Raw genomic sequence first — 19,841 nt, 5'->3', positions numbered from 1 at the left:
TTCCTTTTGGAACTCGGAAAATGTGCTCCACAATGCAGTTTTCATAACGACGATCGCTCTTTGTAAATAATCCCGTTAAGTGTGTGACCGAAATAAACAACAAAATGGAACTCCACTGATTCTTTTCATTAGCAGCTCATATCATCAGCTGCTAATGATATGAGCCGTTAATCTGGGCAACAAACGGAGTGCAATAAAACGCAACCTGCAGTTATAAAATAAAACAGCAGCCTTTTGAAATTAAATTAATACAGTTTAAGTTTGATTTCTGTGCAAATGCCAAGCAAGTCAGTGCAATGGTAAGACATGGCAGCATCCTCTTCTCTTTTGACACGCAGCCATCCTCGAACTTGAGCAACAAAACACAATAATATCGCTAAGTGTCATTCTAAATATATACTTACAAAAATCACTAATCAGTTTATAAAAACAACAACTTTGTTACTAAATATATGTGCCCATGGCAGGATTGTGTTCTTGCGTGTTTAATTTGACTTCTGTTTACGGACATCACTGGACAGTTTCTCAACATCGGGCTTGTAAGATGCAACTTTAATCTTGATGCGGCAGCTAATGTAGCGCCTTTCCTGGAAATGTCTTTCCACATTACCATATTTTGCGGACTATAATCCACTACTTTGTCCCCACGCTTACAGCCTGGTGCGGATTTTATATGTATGTTTCCAATTATTTAAAAGAAAAAATGTAGGTGAGGCTTATACTAAGGTGCGCTCTATAGTCCGGAAAGTACTGTATTTGTTATTTGACAACTTCTCACTACAAAGCAAACATTCAGATAATCCTTCCGCATTGGCAATGAAAGCAAATGATTTGGTCCATGAGTTGTAGAATCTCTCCTCGGCTATTTTCCTCTTTTCCCCTTTGCTCTCCATGGCTCACCTCACACCCGTCGGTTTGTTTACACCCCACCCAGCTGAAAGAAACTTGTCACAGGCTGTGACGCAAATCTTCGTTGACAGAAATGTTGAAATTTAATATTTATTCTACACATTTTTATAGAATTGGAAAACGTTAAGAATGATTGCGTCATGTTTGTCCTCCTACAGAAACCATATTAAAACAAAAAATATATTTCCCACCCCGACTTTTTCCATTTTCAAACATTTTTGAAAAATCTCCAGAGAGCCACTAGGGCGGCGCTAAAGAGCCTCAGGCGGCTCTAGAGCCGCGGGTTGCCGACCCCTGACCTAGGTTAATTCATCTTTACCGTCACTGTTAATGGTGTACAAACAACCCTATTTAAAATAAACAAACAAGCTAAGCTTAGCCTGGTAGGGGGGAAGTAAAGCCCGGTGGCCCGCCAGACTTATTGTAAATACACTGGGGGGAACCTTGAATAAGATTAGCTAGCATAACTACGCAAATGATACACAGCTCTACATTACGTCACCAGGTGAAAATGAACCTTGGAAAACATCAACGCATGAATGTGCCACGACCTTCTCCAGTTAAACAAACGCAAAACAGAAGTTATTATCCATCCATCCATCCATCCATTTTCTAACACCCTTGTCCCTAGTGGGGTCGGGAGGTGCTGGTGCTTATCTCCAGCAAACGTTTCGGGCGAGAGGCGGGGTTCACCCTGGACAGGTCGACAGTCCACCGCAGTGAAGTTATTACCTCTGGACCTAAAGAGAAGCGATCAAGAAGCATCATGCAGCTTCAGTTATTGCAGCTGGAAACTAGGTCTGTAATGTATTCTGGTGCTAAGAATATTAAGTGGTTTATCAACTAACATTTTAAAGTCTATTCTCTGATCTATTTGACTTTATGCTTCTGTCTGCCTTTAAACTGAATAAAATGAATATTGGAGAGCGCCTTGTTCATCAGCCTTTGATAACATGTATAACATCTTGGTTTCTCTCTCTGGCTGACTTTGCTCCGTGGTTGCTTCAGCGTCCGCTCCGTGCGCAGCGTGTTTGTTTTTGTGCTTTGAGACATCGCATTCAGACAACGGCGTTTATGAACCATTGGCGGTTCTCTTCATGTGTTATTAATGCGCTGACGATGGGAGGTAGCGCAGATCAAATACGTGCGGTCTCTCACTGGCAGGCTCAGACGCTGCCCACCGCCCCCTCCCTCACACACTCCCGTCCTTTCTCATTACGCCGTTCTTACGAGAGGAAATCCCACAACGCACCGCTGCCTGCTTCTGAATGACAGAAAGAAAAACGAGCCCCCGACAGCTTCCAACCGGGAGTTCTCTGAACTTTCTGTTAAAGCTCCCTCTTTTCCTGTTTGTTTGCCTGTGGAAGCCGTGACAGTAGCACTAACACCGCCTGGCACGTTTTGCTTTGTTGTTGTTAAAATTTTCGGTTGTAGCGTTTATTTTTTATGAGTATTGAGCACCAAAAGTACTTTGAAACCAGCATCAAATGGGGTCAAAGCAGTCGCCAGTGTGCCAGTTTTACTGAATTATTTTTAGATAGTAGCTGCTGGGAAGGAGAATCTTGGCACCACAGGCTTTCCTATTATTATGCAAGGTTTTTCTTTCATGACAGAAACCTGAATATTTCTCAAGGTGTTTTCACGTTGGACTTAATTAATGAGTTTCGAATCAGCTTGTGCCTTTAAGGCTTTGCTTGTCAGCTGCGATGGTTTAAAGAAAAAAAAAAGATCTGCACGGTGTATTTAGGTCTGTCAAAGTAGAAGATGAAGCTTAAAATTTCTCTTTTATTTGACAGCCATCTACTTTACATTCGGTTCAGGACAAAAGAACAAAGATCTGAACTCTCAGAACATGGGAATACGATGTTCCGGAGATTAAATGACTTTAATGAGCCTGTTATTTAGTGAGCAATTAGGTATAAATGACTCTTTTTTTTTAGCAAATTAGCCAGAGAATGTCTTTAGGTTTTTTTTATCATTAGAGGCGCCTTGCTGTAAGTATTCATGCCCCTTGAACTCTTCCACACATTAGCCAAAACTATGAATAGGCCATAAGAATCTGAAGCAAAATAATGAACGTTTCCAAACAAAAATCTGAAAAGTGTGAAGTGGGTTTGACTTTATGCACCTTTATTCTAATACCCCTAAGGAAAATATATTTTAAAAGAATGTGTTCACAAAAATTCATGCAAAATCAACAGAACCGTGCAGTTTTTTGTGCTTATCCATAGTTAAGAGTTTATTGCAAGTTTTCTGCAAAAATTGTCAAAAAAAACATTGAGTGCCACTAACCGACTCCCACCTGCAGGAGGCAGTATTTCTTACTTCTACAGCACTGCGGCCTCCGCCTTATTAATATCAATAACTTGATATTGAACAAGTTACGGTCTGTGGCGAGTTTCAACAATCAAACTACTAAAGAATTTAAAGAAACGTTTGGTGTCGTTTTTCTCATCTTTTTTTCTTTGATATGTAGATTCCAGATTTCTACGTGTTTTGATGAGGAAACAATATACAGTATGTCTCAAGCTTAGAAAATCTGTTTAATAAAGGTGGGTGATGCCATGGAAATACAGAACCCATATCGCTGACGCTAATACCAATACTTGTTATTTCAGTTTGACATATCATCGAACTTTTGATCTATGGGTATTTTTGTAGAGTTTCATTGAACTATTTAATATTATCTGACTGCGTGTCTCCTTCTCTACAGACCCGTTGACAAAGTCACCACGTTGTTGCAACAAGCTGTCCCGCAGACGAACCACATGAATCACCAGAAGATGAAGACTGTAGACTCCGAGGCCACAAAAGCAATTGTCCACGAAGTTCTGCTGGAGCCCATCCACCGTAACACAGAGGAGCTCTGCAGCTTTCACCAGGACGCCAGCAGCGTCACCCTGGAGCGCCACTTGGGGACCGCCTCTTTGGAAACGGACAAACAGAGCCCCCTTCCATCCAGACCGCCAGCCGCCGCCCTCCCGCTGTCGGACCACGCGTCCGCGTCTGCTCCCGTGTCCAGAGTGACGTCCCGCGCTCCGTCACGAGCCACCTCGACGTTGCCTTCCAGCCTTTGCACGAGGAACGGCCTGGTGTCCACGCCCAGCCCCATCCTGGAGCCCAACGGCATCGCGGCGGGGACATACCAGAGGGCGCCGGAGCCGGCAGCCTCCGACACGTTCAAGCATCTGCAGAGGAGAAACACTCTGGAGCAGGTGGAGCAGTGGGTCAAAGTCCAGAAGGCTGAGCAAAGGGGGTAGGTCAATATTGTTCATTTTGCATAAAAACTTTCTGATTTGAGCCATTTGATTTTCAGCTGTAAAAAATGTTGCTTCTTGGAAACAGAACTTCACTCTTGATAAGCTCGTGATGAACATCTTTCCTTTGGGTTCTTGCTACCAGCTTTTGATACCATCTGTGCACATTTGTTGTAGAAATGCAGCTACTGACTCTTCTTACTTTCAGATCACAACTCAAAGCTTACAACCTTTCCACTGATTTCTTATTTACATTGCTTTTATTTTCACTTTATGTTGTAAATTGTTCCTGGGTGTCTTGAAAGACGCTAGAAATTCAGTGACTCTCTTAATGGTAATTATTGTGTTGGGGGAAATTATTTCCGCCTTATTCCTCTTCAACAGCCCTCCCTCCAGAGAAAACACCCTTCCCCGTCGGACACCGCCCACGCAGCACAAGTACACCTCCATGGAGGCCTTTCAGACTTTGCCAAAAACTCCACGCCACAGCCCCCCGTCGGGTCGACTCGGCGAGTACAAGTACGCCCACGACCGCCTGAGCCACTTCCGGCTCACCCCAGACCAGGGGGGCCCGGGGTCCAACACCGTGCTGCAGCTGTACGAGTGGCAGCAGCGCCAGCAGTTCCGTCACGGCAGCCCCACAGCGCCGATCTACACCCCGGCCCCGGATTACCCGTTCGGGCCCCGCCCCCCGTCCACCGTGCCACCCTCCTCCTCTTCGTTGCGCAGGTCGGAGGGGTCTCCTCGCTGCGTGTCGGTGCCGCCGTCGGCCGCAGACATCCCGCCGCCGGGGCCTCCGCCCGGTACCAGCAGGACGCTGTCCCCCAACCGAAGGCCGCACACTCCCGCCGAACGGGTGACCGTAAGGCCCGCTGGGGACGGGCCTCTGCTGAACGTTCCCTTTACCGTGTCCCCCCGAAGGAGCAAGTCTCAGATGCTGAAGGTAAGAATACTCAACAGAATCAGAACAACCTTCTTCTTCATTACTGCATTTTTATGAGTTTACCCTCCAGTAAGACGGTCAGCCGGGGTAGAGGTTTGTTTGCCTGATTTTGTTTTCCTGCATCCTAGAAGAAAATATCAGATATTTAGAACAGTGAAATCCAACTTTTTCTTGGAATATAAATTTGTATAAAAGTATAATATTAATATAGATGTTACATACTGTAACTTAAACCTGAATGTAGTGATGGTAGTAAATCTGTAGAGTCTGTAGCTCCAGCTCACCCAGATCCGTTTCTCCTGTCATTAACTAACAACACTGATGTCTGTGCCGCAGGCTGCTACTATTGAAAGACGTTCGATGCCTCCAACTGGCTACATCACTCACACAGTCAGCGCTCCCAGCCTTCATGGCAAGACGGTACGTTTAATAACTGCATTCACTTCTTATGCACACGATGCCAAAACCTATAAGACTTCAGGCTCTGCGTTGCGGAGGTCCTCGGTTCTGTCAGCGGAGGGTTTTAGCAACCGTTTGTGGATTCATTTCCTGGTCAGTTGGTTGTTGACCAGAGAACTGTGAAGTCCACTTTATGTGTAGCAGATTTTTGTTTCAGCCTCGTTAATCTTTAATTAAGCTGCAGTTCTGCTTGTCCAGATCAGCGATGAGTCATATGCACTGCAAAAACATAACATTTTTGGTCCAGTTTCTACTGCAAATATCTTAGCGTGCTCGAAATAAGACAGTTCTAACTATTAAGAAAGAGCAACAGCAATAATCCATAAGGTGTGACATTTAGAAAGTAACACCTTATTTGTGAAATCCAAATTGTGAGCTTTTTGACCTGGTGAAATTACACAAAGCCAAAAACAAGCAATTTTTGGAAAACATTCAACAACTGTTTAAGACTAAAGAGCATATTTATAAGTTAAAGAAGGGGAATCACAGTTTAAAATATGCAAATCCAGATCTACTAGAAAAAACTTGAATCATTCAATATTGAACTTAGACCAAACAGTTCAAATTATCAGGTAAACATAGGATTACTGCTGGTTATAACTAATAACATTATTAGTCAATTGTTGCTGCCGTTTTTGTTATTAACGCTAGTTTTGTTTTTTGGTGAAATTTAAAGGAATCGTCATTGTTCATCTGCTGTATTTAAAATTAGATGCTATATTGATGAGTTTACTATTAGTTACTGGTTTAGTTAGTATATGTATGAACTATATGTTAATGTAGATGGTTAAGGAGGGGGAATTTTGATAAGTTTTTACTTCCACCCACTTCCTTGAATTTGTAAAACAAAAGCTTTTACGTTAAGCTTCATGCTGTATTTTTTGTACATATTCAAGAAATAAACAAGTAACTTTTCAGCAAGAAACACAAGCTTGTTTTAAGTCAATAATTTCTCAATATTGATGGAAAAAGTATTAGTTATTAGAGAAATAATCTCCCATTGTAATAAGACATTTTAACGTGTACTAAGACATTTGCAGTAGAATCTAGACCAAAAATACTTGGTAAGATTTTGTGTTTTTGCGTCCTGGCCGTTGGGAAAGTGAAGGTATTGAAGAGCTGAGTGGGTTTTTGTTCAGCATGTGAGGTCAGTGTTGAGAGCTGCCAGACTGAATATCCTGCGGTGCCTCCCGACAGCCGGAGGAGCTCACTCTGCTCCTTATTCAGCTGCGCCGCCACCAGGCCAAGATGGCCGCTGTGCGTCAGCAGACCTTAGCTCACATCCAGCGGCTGAGCGCTCCCAGAGAGTCCTACCACCAAAACTGCCTCCTAACCGCTGTCGCCACTAGCGACAGCCCCCTCCTCCTCAGCGCCACCGCGTCTCCTGAGTCGCACCTCGGAGATGTCGGCCCCTGCAGCGTCCAGGTGGGGCCCCGAGAGGCATGGCTACCCCTCCCTCATGTTACCAGGAGCTGGTAGAGGCTGCCACTAAATCTTCATTAAAGGTTTTATAGCATTAAAATTATGCATACAAAAAAAAAAGAACTTTGACAATTTGTTACTTATGCAACATACATCATCAGATTTTATTCATTATAAAATTTAAATGTTGTATTGACAAAGCTTTACATCTGTAAATGTCTAAAGCTGGTAGAAACACCACAAAGTAAATGAAATTGAGTTTGAAATTACTAGTTTGTGCTGTTGTTTTACATAAAATCCTAATAAAATGCGTCAATCTTTGTGGTGGGAACACTTCCGCTAATGCGCTAAGGGCTGAGCTAATTTTTTGTTTTGCTCTTTTGCTAACTTTGAAAACAATTAGCACACTTACCTTCTCTTAAAATAAATTTTCCAGATAAACTCTAAAGTGGTCATTTACTTGGTTGTTTTGTAACATTTCAGGTGAATAAAGTTCAACGTCTTTGTTAAAGTTCTTGACTGTTAGGAATTGTTCAAGCAGTTAGCCGTTTATATTCATCTCTTATTTTGAAGTTGGTGAAGACTGTTTACTCAGCAGTTTTGTTTTCTCTTCAATTCCTTTCTCTCTTTTTCCTATTAACTTTCAGACTACAAGTGTTTTGAGGGCAGATATATTTTGAATTGAAGTTAGCGCTTTAGCATTAGCTTTCCCTAAATACTGTGTTGTAGTGCTTAGGTGTTACACCAACTCTAAAGCATTGCTAATACTAACGATTTAGCTTCTACTAAACACCGTGTTGGTATAGCGCTTAAATATTACACCACAGCTAAATTGTTGCTAATATTGGTACCTTAGCATTAGCTTCCACAAAATACCATGCTGGTGTAGCACTTCAGCATTAGCGGATCTACCGTTTATGATTAGTGATTTAAGGTTAGCACAACTAACTGTTTAACTAGCAGTGGCCACCACTGGTGGTAACATAACATATTTTGCCAGTCACTGTGTAATATTGATAAAGAATGCTGTCTAAACCTGGACTTCATGACCAAGCAGCAGCCTAGTTTGAGCAGTGGCAGCCTCTACTCACTCCTCTTTGGCTGATCCGTCTCCATGTGGTGCTTCTGCCGATGTCGTCTGTAGCATGATGTGTTGCAATCCCTTTGACGTCCACAAAGCCATCCCATGCTTCAAGCAAGCCGTTTGGCCGGTCTTGATTATGCAGTTTTGGTGTTGGTGGTGCGCGACGTTCCTTTCGGTCCTCGTCATGAAGCTTGTTTTGATGTTGCCTGTCTGCTGTCTGTGAGATGAGTTCACGGCTCCCTCTGATGGAGCTGGTCGCTCTTTCTTTTTATTTTTATCTGTTGTGTACAGCGTGTTTAACCGGATCTCGAATCAAAACGAGTGCAAGACGCTTTTCAGTCTGGGTGCAACTTTGTCATTCTGCATGTCAACAGGAAATCTGTGGTAGATGCTCGGGGTGCACCGATCGATTTCATTCATTTTGGGCGATCTGTTTACTTCTGCACAGATATGAAAATCAGTCACTGTCCCCTTCTGGTCATTTGTGAGAGAGGGCTGGTGATCGGCCTGAAAACTGCGATCGGTGCACCTCTTGTTGATGCTTCTGTAGAATATTCAGACTGCACATTGTTGAGTTTGTTTTTGAATCGGATGGTTTTTGCCCTCTAGGCCGATGACACGTACATGCAGCTGAAGAAGGACCTGGAATATCTGGACATAAAGGTGAGAAAACAAATTGCACAATTCAGTCTGTTGTGTTTTCTCTGATTTGAAAAGCCTCACACTCAGACTAACATGTCGGTCTTTGTTACTGACTGCACCCTTCTGTTCTACACCCGACCCTGAACGGTTGACCCAAAACATTTCAGCTGTAGCTCCAGATTATTTAGAGTGGTGTTTCTCCCAAACGCTTGACCTGCTGTTAGAAGCGGCCGCCATGTTGTGACTGCGGCTCTTGTGTCTCTGTGATTTCTGACTCCCAGATCAGAGCTCTAGAGCCGCTGATCCTCGCAGTTCACAGTTTACTACTGCACTGCACTGCTGGGCCACTCAGGCCTTTAATGAACGTAAGCTCTATTTGTATGTAGCTAAGTGTCTCTGTGTCTGGTAAATGTTCTACAACGTAGCGTGGGTGGGTGTGTGTGTGTGTGTGCGTGTGTGTGTGTGTGTCTGCTTGTGCATGTTTGTGCCGTGGCTAGAGCAGGGAGGTTTCTGTGTTGTGCTCTATAGTAAGACCATCCCATCGCTTTGCAGCGCTGCATTCAAAGCTCCAACAGCATCGTGACTCCATACCTCCCCTCCACTGTGTGGCGATGTTGGCCAGGCTGTTGAGTACTGGGCATGGGATGGCTCGGCAGTGCATGTGTTGTGGCTGTGGCTGTGACCCGGTGGTTGAAAAGCCAGCTGCTTCTACCATCGCCTCTGAAACGCTGCACCTCCCTCACAAATTGTTTTAATCCTCAACTGGTTGATTTCCCCGATGAAAAAATTGATCTTTCAGTGATTTCTGGCGATAACCTAATTATTAAAACTGATATTTAACAAGTAGGTTAAATTGTTTTTCTAAGTGTGGTTCTGTTGAGAGGTTACGAGCTGTTACTATCTTACTTGCACTCATGTGAAGATGTTTACACTGCCAGAACAGTAAGTACCAAAAAAATTGCTTTTATTTTGAGGAGAAAACCAACAGGAAGTGAATGTACTTTCACTAAATAAAGTAATAGTTTTCTAGAATAAGTTACCCAAACTCTTAAATAATTTTGCTGTCCTATTACTAATTGAAAAAATAGCGGTGTATTGACAAGTTGAGTGGAAAGAGCGAGGATCTTCACATTGATGAGAGAAGTATTTTTTAGCTGCAGATGCATCATTTGGTACACATGACCAAACGTTCACTAAAGGAATGATGCTTTAGTGTAACATGAACAAAATGTTTATTTTATGTTAAAAAGGGAATTGAATTATATATTTGCATTTATGATGCATTTCTAATATTGCATAAAAGTCACTTAGGTGGTAAGTGAAACATCAGCAGAATGTGCCAACTTCTTTATCCAATTGATCGATTAATCGTCAGAATAAATCAATAAAATAATCAATTAATAAAATAATTATTTGTAGCCCTACAATATTATGTTCAAAGAGACAATGCTTTCTCCAGACAATCCTTGCAAACAAGTTAAACTTGTTCGGATTTTTTTTTTTCTTCAATCTTCACATTATACTGGAAACCTGTAGTTTCAGGTTTCTTGCAATTTTCCTGACCATTACCTCATCTGACCCTGGGCTGAATCCACTGACACCTCTGCTCCTGGAAAGATTGGCAGCTGTCTTAAATGTTTTCTGTTTGTAAATAGTCTTTACTCTTGTATAGTATTGGGTTTCAGATTGTTTGGAAATGGCCTTAAAACCACTCCCAGATTGATGGACAGCCACAGTTGCAGGGTGTTGCGGTTGCGTCTTCACCTCCGCATTTTAATAACACCCACCTGTTTGCTCTACAGCAAGAATCGCTCCACCCTCCTGCTTTACTATTTGGGCTGAAATGATTAATCGGATTAATCGCAATGAATCGATGATTGAAATAATCGTAAGCTAATTTAATAATCGATTAATCGTTAACTGGCATATACAAACTTAAAAAAAAGACAAATTGTTGAAAGAACATATTCAAAGCACTGATTAAAACAAAAATGTACAAAAATGTAAACATTTTGCATTTAAACTAAAAAACAACTTTTTGAATATGTTCAACCCAAAACACCTCTAGTGGCATGGTTTCAGCTTCGCTTGCTTCTAATGCTGTAAAATAATAAAAAATTGAACACCTTTTGCTGTCCAATTATTATTTGTGACATTTAGTCAATCAGAAAGGGTTGAGTTTTTCACATGTTGATGTTAGAAGGATTTTCTTTAGCAGTAGAGGCACTGATGGTCAAGCGTATGCTAAAGGAATGCTGTTAAAATTTAGGTAATGAAATGTCTATTTTCTTATTTAAAAAATAATTTCTTTATTTTTATCTTTCAATGTATTTCTGATATTGCATAGAAAAGGCTTTTAAGTGGTTAAGTTGAAAAATATGCCAAATCTTTAAACCGATTAATCATCCTAATGATTGATTAATCGATAACAAAAAAAAGTGTTAATTGCATTAATTTTGCTGATGATGCACTCATCTGCTGCGTCTTTCATTCTTCCCTCTAATAAAAGCGTCAGTGGAGGCCTATCATTATTAACTGCTCAAAAGCTTTCAACAGAGCCTCACTTCAGAAATCCAACATGTCCCTTTAAATGAGCCCTCACCTGTGTTCTCAAACGTTCTCCTGTTAGACGGATGAATAATCTGAAGGCAACGAAGGTTTTACAGGCAAGTGAATATTGTGCAGAGCTTCAAAGTGTCCATAGCCACCGTGTCGTTCATGACCAGAAGTCGCTCACCCTGTTCATGTTCACAAGGACAAGTGAATGTCAACGACAGTCTTCCCCTTATTTGTGGTAGTCTACAGCTGCTCCCAGTGTTCTGCGCTTCCCTTCGTCTCGGGGCTAATGTAGCGAGGAGCCAGACGCCTCGCCTCAGCAAACAACTAACATCTGGGTCTGTTGACGTTGAAATGTTGCAGGTAGCCGGAAATCAGGCGCTGAAGGAGGCGGGGAAGCCTGTCAAGGTTGCAGAAAGCGATGTGGATGTGAGTATGACGATCCGTACGCTGGAGCCATTTTAACCGCATAAATAATCTGATTGAAGTCCTCTTTAGACAGGTTGTCAGTTTATTGAATTTCTCCACCAACATTTATGGATTTCCAATAGAATTAGAACCGAATTTATTTTCTCTTCTTCCTTCCTTTCTTGTGGTTTTTAAAGTCATTTAAAACCCAGCCTTGTTAGAAATCTCTGCTGTGAATTCCTACTGACCTTCTGGATCTAAACTGTGGAAGTGAATCAAAGGACTGATGTCTGTGAATTTAAAAAAGAGGTTAAAACATGGAATTTGCAGATTAATTATTTATTGGAGCTATGAATACTTCTGATTAGATGTTAAAAGGTAACTAAGTAAAGTGATTTAATGTGATGTGTCTGTAAGTCTAATAAAACATTAAAATAGCAGGTCTGATGTTCAACAGAGGGCTTCTGGTAAAAAAAAAAAATACTGTATATATCTAAAGAACAAGGACACTGACAGTGCCTTGAAATGATCGCTTTGTTTACACCGTCTTTTTCTAAAAAGCCATAAACGCTGCACTTTGGCCTTCTTCCTCTGCTGCCCGTAAACAAGCGGAGATTGAAAGCTGTTGAAAACAACAACTCAGTTCACTCAGAGTCAGAAGTGACGAACGGCTGTCCTCACTAAATCTATTTAAGATGATTTATTTTAGAAATGTTCAGTATAATAAGAAATTGATGTTTTTTATGTTAAACTATTAATTCAAGCCAGAAAAATGTCAAATATTCAACAGATATGCCCTGTACTGTACTGATGTTCGGTCAAGTAGAAAGAGTTTTTCGCATGTTGCAGATGCATCCTTTGCTACAGATGATCTAAAGGAATTCTATTGTTCTTTATTTTCTGATTTAAAAAAAAAAAGGAATGTATTTGTTCATTTGGATCTTTTAGTGTATTTCTATTATTGTTATATTATATGAGAAATCTGCAGAATGTGCACATTTTTATCAGAACAATTGATTAATCGTCAGAATAGTCGATTAACTGTCAGAATAATTGATTAATCGCTAACTAAAATAAGTTCTATGAATCACTAACGGAGGTTTTTTCCACCTTCTGCTGCCTTGATCCAAGGAAATTAATGTAAGTTTTTATTCTCAGCTCTTCTGGTAACAGCAGCACCCAGAGAGCAACATGAAGTGGACTCTGTTCGTCTTTGACTCGAATAATCCAAACAATTTCCCAAACCTTATTTGCACTATTTATGAACGTTCACGTGAAAGGACTCTATTATACAACCATACCCCAAGAATGGGGTTCACCATGGAGACCACAATAATGTGTCAGATTGATGACATGAACTCAGATCAAGCTCAATTGAAGATTTTATCGTTTTCGCTGCATTAAAACTTCCATCAAAAGATGGTTTGTTCGAGCCGGTTCCTGTAAAGTGAACATCTTCTAACGCACCTGCACCAGACAGGTGGAGTTACGACGCTGTAAATATTCAATAATCGATCCATTTCACCCATTAAAAGCTGTTCTTGGTGATCACCGTTGACGCCCTGACCCTCTGTTCTGTATGCAGTCAGAGCAGCTGCAGACACATGGCTTTAATTAAGTAAGAGGGCCACTTCATTATCAGAAGTCGACGCACAGACACTCTGATTAGCCCTTGAGAGCAACTTCATCTGGGTAAACACCGCATGCCCACCCAGCTCTGCTTCTCCCCCTGCAGGTGAAGTTGAGTCGCTTATGTGAGCAGGACAAGATTCTGAAGGACCTGGAGGCGAGGATCAGCTCCCTGAAGAACGACAAGGTAACCCGTCTCTGAAACGCAGCTCCACAATTACGCTGGTAAAAAAAAAATTTAAAAAAAGATGAAATGAATCTGACATAATTCAGAGGCAAATGCAGCTACAGTAGAAAGTAGAGGGTTTCTTTTTTCTCTAGATAATGATTTTCTTTTTTTTTTTTTCTTCGGTTGTTTTTGGCCTTTATTTGATAGTGAATTTACAGGAAAGTGGGTAATGAGAGAGAGGGAAGACATGCGGCAAAGGTCACCAGGCTGGGAATCAAACCTGCAACGGACGCGTCGAGGACTAAGGCCTCCTTATGTGGGTTATGTTTAACCCCTGTGCCACCACAGCACCCCTAAATAATGATTTTTTTTTCCTGTAAAAGGAAGGAAAGCAGCACCAATGTCCAAGAATCATCAAACTTTATTGGGTTTTTATTATTAAATGTCATAAATTAGTCTGAGGAGATCGAATAAGTGACATTCTGGTGAGATGTTGTAGTGAGTCGGGATGTTTCTTGGTGAAATGCTGCCCTCTAGAGGCGGTTTTAACTCATCACTGTCCAGCTTCTCAACATGTCTCAGTCCAACATGTCCTCTTAGTTAGTGGAACAACACTCTCCTCAACTTAGAGATTAATTTGTTTTAAAGAAATAGATTTATTAATACTTTTTCTCTCTTTTTTTTTGTTTCATTAAACAATGTGAACTACAATAATTTATTCTTTGCATGCGTTTTCAAATGACAAAATAAGCTGTAGACTACTACAGATAGAGGCACAGCTCCATCAGCCTTTAGTTATCCAAAAACAGAATAAAATGTATTTTCTTTTGAGAACTGATGTGTGCAAAGTGTGAAAGTGGACATTTAAATATTTAAACTTCTCCCTATGAAAGCATACACAAGACATGGGATGCATCAGTATTTATTAAATCACATCAGTCTCATTGAATAAATTATCAGTCCAACAGTAAAATATTCATCTTTGTCCATCAGGATATGCTTGTTCTTTTTCAGCAGCTTTAGATTATTTTAGTGCTATCAATCGATTAATAAATGTCAGATTAATTTCACTCGGACATGCTTAACTTTGGAAGCTTGAAATGTAAAGACGCGCATTTTCAAGAAATGTTGAAGAAAATGTTTCAATTATCTCAAACCAAACGTGTGAAGATGCCTTTGTTTTAAATGTATCCCTTTTGATCAGTATTTTTTCCTCCCACTCTCCTTTGCTGTTTTTTTTTGTTGTTGTTTGTTTTCTTGGTTCAGCTAATCGGTTATTTTGTAGATCGATGCCTCTGTTTGCTCGTCTGTAATGTTTGTTTTGTATGCATTATCGGTGAATAAAACAACCAATAAGATAACTTGCACCTCTCAACCCCTCTCCCGTTGTAGGACAAGCTGGAGAGAGTGCTTGACGTGTCGCACCAGCAGATGGAGCAATACCAGGAGCAGCCAGCTCATGTCCACAAGATCGCCTACCAGCAGAGGCTGCTGCAGGAGGACCTGGTGACCATCAGGGCCCAAATCTCCCGCGTCTCAACGGTATTCATGTCTGCTGTGTCTGTCGCAGTCGACTGATAGTGCTAGACTTGTTGGAAATGGTAATGTTTAATTTTAGGGCTGAGACAATTAATTGGATTAATTACAATTAGTTGGATTAATTGTGATTATTTGGATTAACTTAGATTAATCATGATTAATCACGATGGTTAGTCAGATTAATCGTCATCTAATTTGGTAATTAATCGTTAGTTGGAGCATCCAGACTCAACACTCAATTCTGCAAAAATAATCTCCTATTAAGTGCTTATTATTATCCACATATTATAAAAGACAATCATCAGATAAGTCTGTGCTGAAGTGATGTTAAGTGAAGCAGGCCTGAGCTTTTCAAATGTTGATGTTGGGATGATTTTAGCTGCAGATTCAGCCTTTACTACAAATAATTGTGTTCACTAAAGAAATGCTGTTGTTGTATTTTAGGTGAATCATTTTCTAACTTAAAAAAGGGAATCAAATTATATTTTCATCTGCACCCTTTAATGTATTTCTAATATTGCATAAAAAAAAGCTTAAATAAAATATCTGAATTTTTTTTATCTGATTAATTGATTACTTGTCATAACAATCAATAGATTAATCGGTAGCTAAAATAACTTGGTTGCATCCCTATTTCCTTTATACATTTAGATTAAAAAAAAATTAATATTTGAACTCAAATATTTTAGTTTGTGCACACAAATTCTGCTTCAAATGCTAACCAAATGGTTGAAGAGCGTGTGTTTGTTTGGGTTTTGCAGGAAATGGCGCGTGCGTGGGAGGAGTACAGCCGGCTGGAGCAATCAGTGGAGCTGCTAAGGCTGGCACTGCAGGCACACATGACCCACAGTGACACGTCTCAGGTGGGACTTCCTTCTGCCCTTTAAAAGAACAAAACCCTCAGCATGTCAGCCGTTCTGAATGTTGCTTTTCCACAACCCCAATGAACAAAAGTGCAAACCACAATACACATATTAATAAATAAATAAATAAAAAATAAAAGGTAAAATTAGTAGAAAAAACTTCTGTCTGATTGCATGTGTTGTAATACAGCAGGAAAAGGCTGAACTGAAGCGGGAGCTGTGGAGGATCGAGGACGTCATGGGTGGTCTTAGCGCCAGCAAAGCCAACTACAAGATAACTGTGGACTCTATCCAGAATCCAGGTGAGATCCGTCTGTTTGCAGACGACATTGTGGTCGCTAATGAAAGCTTCTCTAATATTGTGTTACCTATTCCTTTCTTTGAGTCCCCTGGTCCGTCTAGAAACTTAGGTCTTAGTTCGGTTGAAGGGAACTCTGGTGCGGTTCGAATGCTTATGTGTGAAAGCCAAGCGGATCAAACGCCGCTTTAAAAGCAGGAAGTGGACTATAGCGTAGGGCATTTTGGGTAGATGCAACCAAAACAAACATAAGTCATGCAATAGCAGGAGATATGGCTCCAGGAGATATGGTTCCTTTGTCTTTTGCCAAAGACAAAGGATAAATCCTACAGCCACTAAGATTGGACTCTACTCCATTTTTATTTAGATTTTATGAAGAAGAAAGTTGTGCTTAGCTACATATTTTTACGTTACAAATTCAATTGTATTAAACTTTTGTTTTTCTTAAATCTTAATGTCTTGTTCTGTAATGTCTGTGATGTCAGACGTTAACTGACCGTCTGTGATTGGCTGGTTATGTGGTTCATTTTCATACGGCTTAAGTTGTGAACACAATTGTTTAAGCGTTAAAAACGTTAAAAACATGCATCGCATGCAAAAAACATGCAAAGTATGTCTTTCCGATTTTTTTTTTTGCGCATTTTTGGCCTTCCTGGCATTCCATACCTGAGGTGTACGAGAGTCAGTGTGGAGTGACAGTTTAATATTGAGCAAACTTGTGTGAGATTCAAATGCACACACCACAAATTATTGTTTACTAACATAGATGTTTGTGATCACATCAGTCTCACAGCCCAGTCATATTTGGGTTTTTTTTTAGCAAAACTGGAGGAAAAATGAGGGTGTATGATACATGAAATTAGCCTCTTTTGATTTAGCGTAGCATAAAAATGCCATTTTCATCCCACCTTTGTCTAAGCGTACAGCGTTCTGTGTTGACACGCCTCAGCAGACAGGAGATTAGTGCCTTCGGTGTCTGACCAGGCGGTGCCTTCCGGCGGCGCGGAGGTCCAGCCTCCCCCCCGCAGCTCCATCTCCCACACTTTGCCTCACAGCACCGTGCCAAAGTGGGTGAGTGTCCATCCTCGCCCTCTGCAAACAGAATACACCACAAACCTCCTCCACGAGTCTGTAACCGTCCTGATCCGACCGCCGTACAGGCAGAGGACGACGCCCCGCCCAGGCCGCCGCTGCCTCGTCTCTATGACTACGAGGAGACGCCCCCCGTGGTGCCTCCGCTCCCCAAGGAGGCCTCGGTCATCCGCCACACATCGGTGCGAGGGCTCAAACGGCAGTCAGACGAGAGGAAGCGGGACAGGGAGGGCGGCCAGTACGTTGCCAATGGAGACTGTAAGGTATCGTCATTCATTTTTCCTAAAGTGGGGAGCCTTCTACACAGTGTTTGCTCATGTAGATATGATACAGTTGATCTGTGTAGGGTAATAGAGGTGCTACGTTAGCATCTCAGCCCGTCTTTGATTTCTGTTTCAGACTGATTTGAGGTCATACCTGAGCGAACCAGAGCTGCCAGGAAGCAGTCAGCCAATCACAGCGTCTGAAGCCGACTACCAGTATTACCCAGGCAAAGGTAATATGCTTCACCTTGGAGCAGAAACGACCCAAAGTCTTTTATCTTGTGTTTTAGTAACTTTATATTCTAATATGTTATTTAAAAGCAGTATCTGTTGACACAATTAAACGTCCTGGACCCATGGTTCATTTCTAACAGGAAATCTTGATTGTTTTGAAGAAATCTGACTGGCTGACAGGTTTTAGCTTTGTGCTACACTGCCCCCTATGGGTTTGGCATGTTTAAAACTCGGGGTGGATTTGTGCGCGTTCATGTAGATGGAAACCTTTCTGAAAACGATCCCACCTGTACAACATCATTTTTTCAAATGATGTGGCAAATGATGTTTTAAAATGTACGTATTATTTTTTGAGGGAGGATTATTGGTGGCTTATAACTGCAAAGTGGAAGAACAATTATACATGTTTTTTCTTTTTTTTTTTTCTAAAAATAAAGCTGAACTAAACCCATGATTGTTGGTTCTGTCATTCTCAACTAGGTTTGTTAGGAACCACGTCTCGGCTGGACCAATCCAACTCCATCTCATCCTACGTCACCTTGAGGAGGGCTCCCGGCAGCGCCGCACCAAAGGTCAGTTTGTTACGGCACATGTAGAAAACAAGACAACGTGAACAGACTTATGTCAGTGTTAGAAGTGGTCCAAATCCAAAATTGGTCAACCAAGACAAAACTTGAACGGGAAAAGCAGAAGATCTGACGATTAGAATGCCAAGAGTTTGCAGATGGTGGGTTGGATGGCAAAACCACATGAAACGGAGTTAAAACCATGACAGCCTAAGTTACCTGAGATTGCTAAAATTATGCTTTCACTAGCTTTCATTGATTGTTTCCTTAACTTTTAGCCATTTGATGCAAACCTGCAGGGCCGTATTTAAAAGCATGTGGGCCCCTGGGCTGCAGTCACTTTTGGTTCCCTATTAGCTCCCTCCTCCACCCCCCCAAAAAATTTTTTTACTCAAGCAAATAACTGAAACACAAACAGAATGAAATTGTATTATTTTTATTGTTTAAATGGATTAGAAATGCCTCCACTTCCTCCCTGAACTAGTGTTGTTGTCTTAAGAAATGAACCACTCCCAACTAAAAACAACCAATCAGAGCCAGGCGGGGGGTCTTAGCACTGTCGATCTATCTCATGTTCTCTGCTAAATGTGCTAATGAAAGAGAAACAACTTACAGGAAAACCTTTTATCTGTCATCATCGGTGGACATGCTAACTAGCCTTAGCATTCAAGGCTAGCTGCAGAGCAACAGAGATACAACAGGGGAGAAAAAAAGGGCAGCGCCACAAAAAGGGTGAGTGGCAGCGTTAAGACCCGCCTCCTGCTTCTGATTGGTTGTTTCTAGTTGGCACTGGGAGAAGGCAGGGGAGTTTGATATTTTAAACAGTTTATTTGTCTCATACTGTACTGTTACAACATGGTGATATATTTTTTTAAAAGTCACATACTGCAGCTTTAAGTCTTGAAGTATGGAATTTTGAAATGGAACATTTCTAGGAAGATTTCCCATTTCTCCCCCTCCCCCTCTCTCCTCCACCGCTGTCTCTTCAGGACCGACCGAAAAGCGCCTTTGAGCGCCTGTCGTCCCCCACGGAGGGCGGCCCGCCCCCCAGCAGCCAAACCCGAGGCCGGATGACCGCCGAGGAGCAGCTGGAGCGCATGAAGCGCCACCAGAGGGCGCTGGTCCGCGAGCGCAAGAGGAACCTGAGCCACGGCGAGCGCTCCGGCGGCGCAGGCCCGGCGGCGTCAGGGTCTCAGCGCTCGTCGTCGGCGTCCTCCCGGCTGCCCTCCAGCCCCTCCGTACGTTACCCCTCCCTGCAGCGCAGCAGCAGCAGCAGACACACGGAGCACCGGCTCCACCCTCAGTGCTGCTACAGCACTCCAATCTCCAGCCACATAACAACCTAACAGGGATGCTAACGACTTAGCGCTCTTCCGTGGTAGCAGCTCCCACTAACAGCCGACTTGCTTTGGTTAATGCTTTATAAACGCTGGGAGACGAATCAATCCGGGGGAACCACTCAGTGACGGACAGATTTATTTTTTAAATTTTCTTTTTAAAGCTTCAGG

The 19,841-nt window shown here is 41.8% G+C and overlaps 1 protein-coding gene across 11 annotated transcripts in view; it reads left to right on the top strand.

Moving 5' to 3' along the window:
* Positions 1-19,841, top strand: part of LOC116736696 (pleckstrin homology domain-containing family A member 7-like) — a 161,938-nt gene that overhangs the window by 133,111 nt on the left and 8,986 nt on the right. For 7 of the 11 annotated variants that reach the window (XM_032589380.1, XM_032589352.1, XM_032589370.1 and 4 more), the window contains 16 exons: positions 3,623-4,165; positions 4,551-5,109; positions 5,446-5,529; positions 6,766-6,993; positions 8,684-8,737; positions 8,998-9,081; positions 11,636-11,701; positions 13,416-13,496; positions 14,871-15,020; positions 15,779-15,880; positions 16,071-16,182; positions 17,128-17,249; positions 17,339-17,533; positions 17,670-17,766; positions 18,248-18,339; positions 19,323-19,571. In XM_032589380.1, the coding sequence (XP_032445271.1) occupies positions 3,623-4,165; positions 4,551-5,109; positions 5,446-5,529; positions 6,766-6,993; positions 8,684-8,737; positions 8,998-9,081; positions 11,636-11,701; positions 13,416-13,496; positions 14,871-15,020; positions 15,779-15,880; positions 16,071-16,182; positions 17,128-17,249; positions 17,339-17,533; positions 17,670-17,766; positions 18,248-18,339; positions 19,323-19,571 (2,818 nt within the window). The remainder of the gene's footprint in view (positions 1-3,622; positions 4,166-4,550; positions 5,110-5,445; positions 5,530-6,765; positions 6,994-8,683; positions 8,738-8,997; positions 9,082-11,635; positions 11,702-13,415; positions 13,497-14,870; positions 15,021-15,778; positions 15,881-16,070; positions 16,183-17,127; positions 17,250-17,338; positions 17,534-17,669; positions 17,767-18,247; positions 18,340-19,322; positions 19,572-19,841) is intronic. The other 4 variants (XM_032589360.1, XM_032589417.1, XM_032589399.1 and 1 more) reach the window with 4 other exon arrangements.

This window comes from Xiphophorus hellerii, chromosome 2, assembly GCF_003331165.1.
Source record: "Xiphophorus hellerii strain 12219 chromosome 2, Xiphophorus_hellerii-4.1, whole genome shotgun sequence".
NCBI classification, from domain to species: domain Eukaryota; kingdom Metazoa; phylum Chordata; class Actinopteri; order Cyprinodontiformes; family Poeciliidae; genus Xiphophorus; species Xiphophorus hellerii.
The sequence above is the reverse complement of the archived record's forward strand: the minus strand, read 5'-3'. Positions and strand labels throughout refer to the sequence as shown.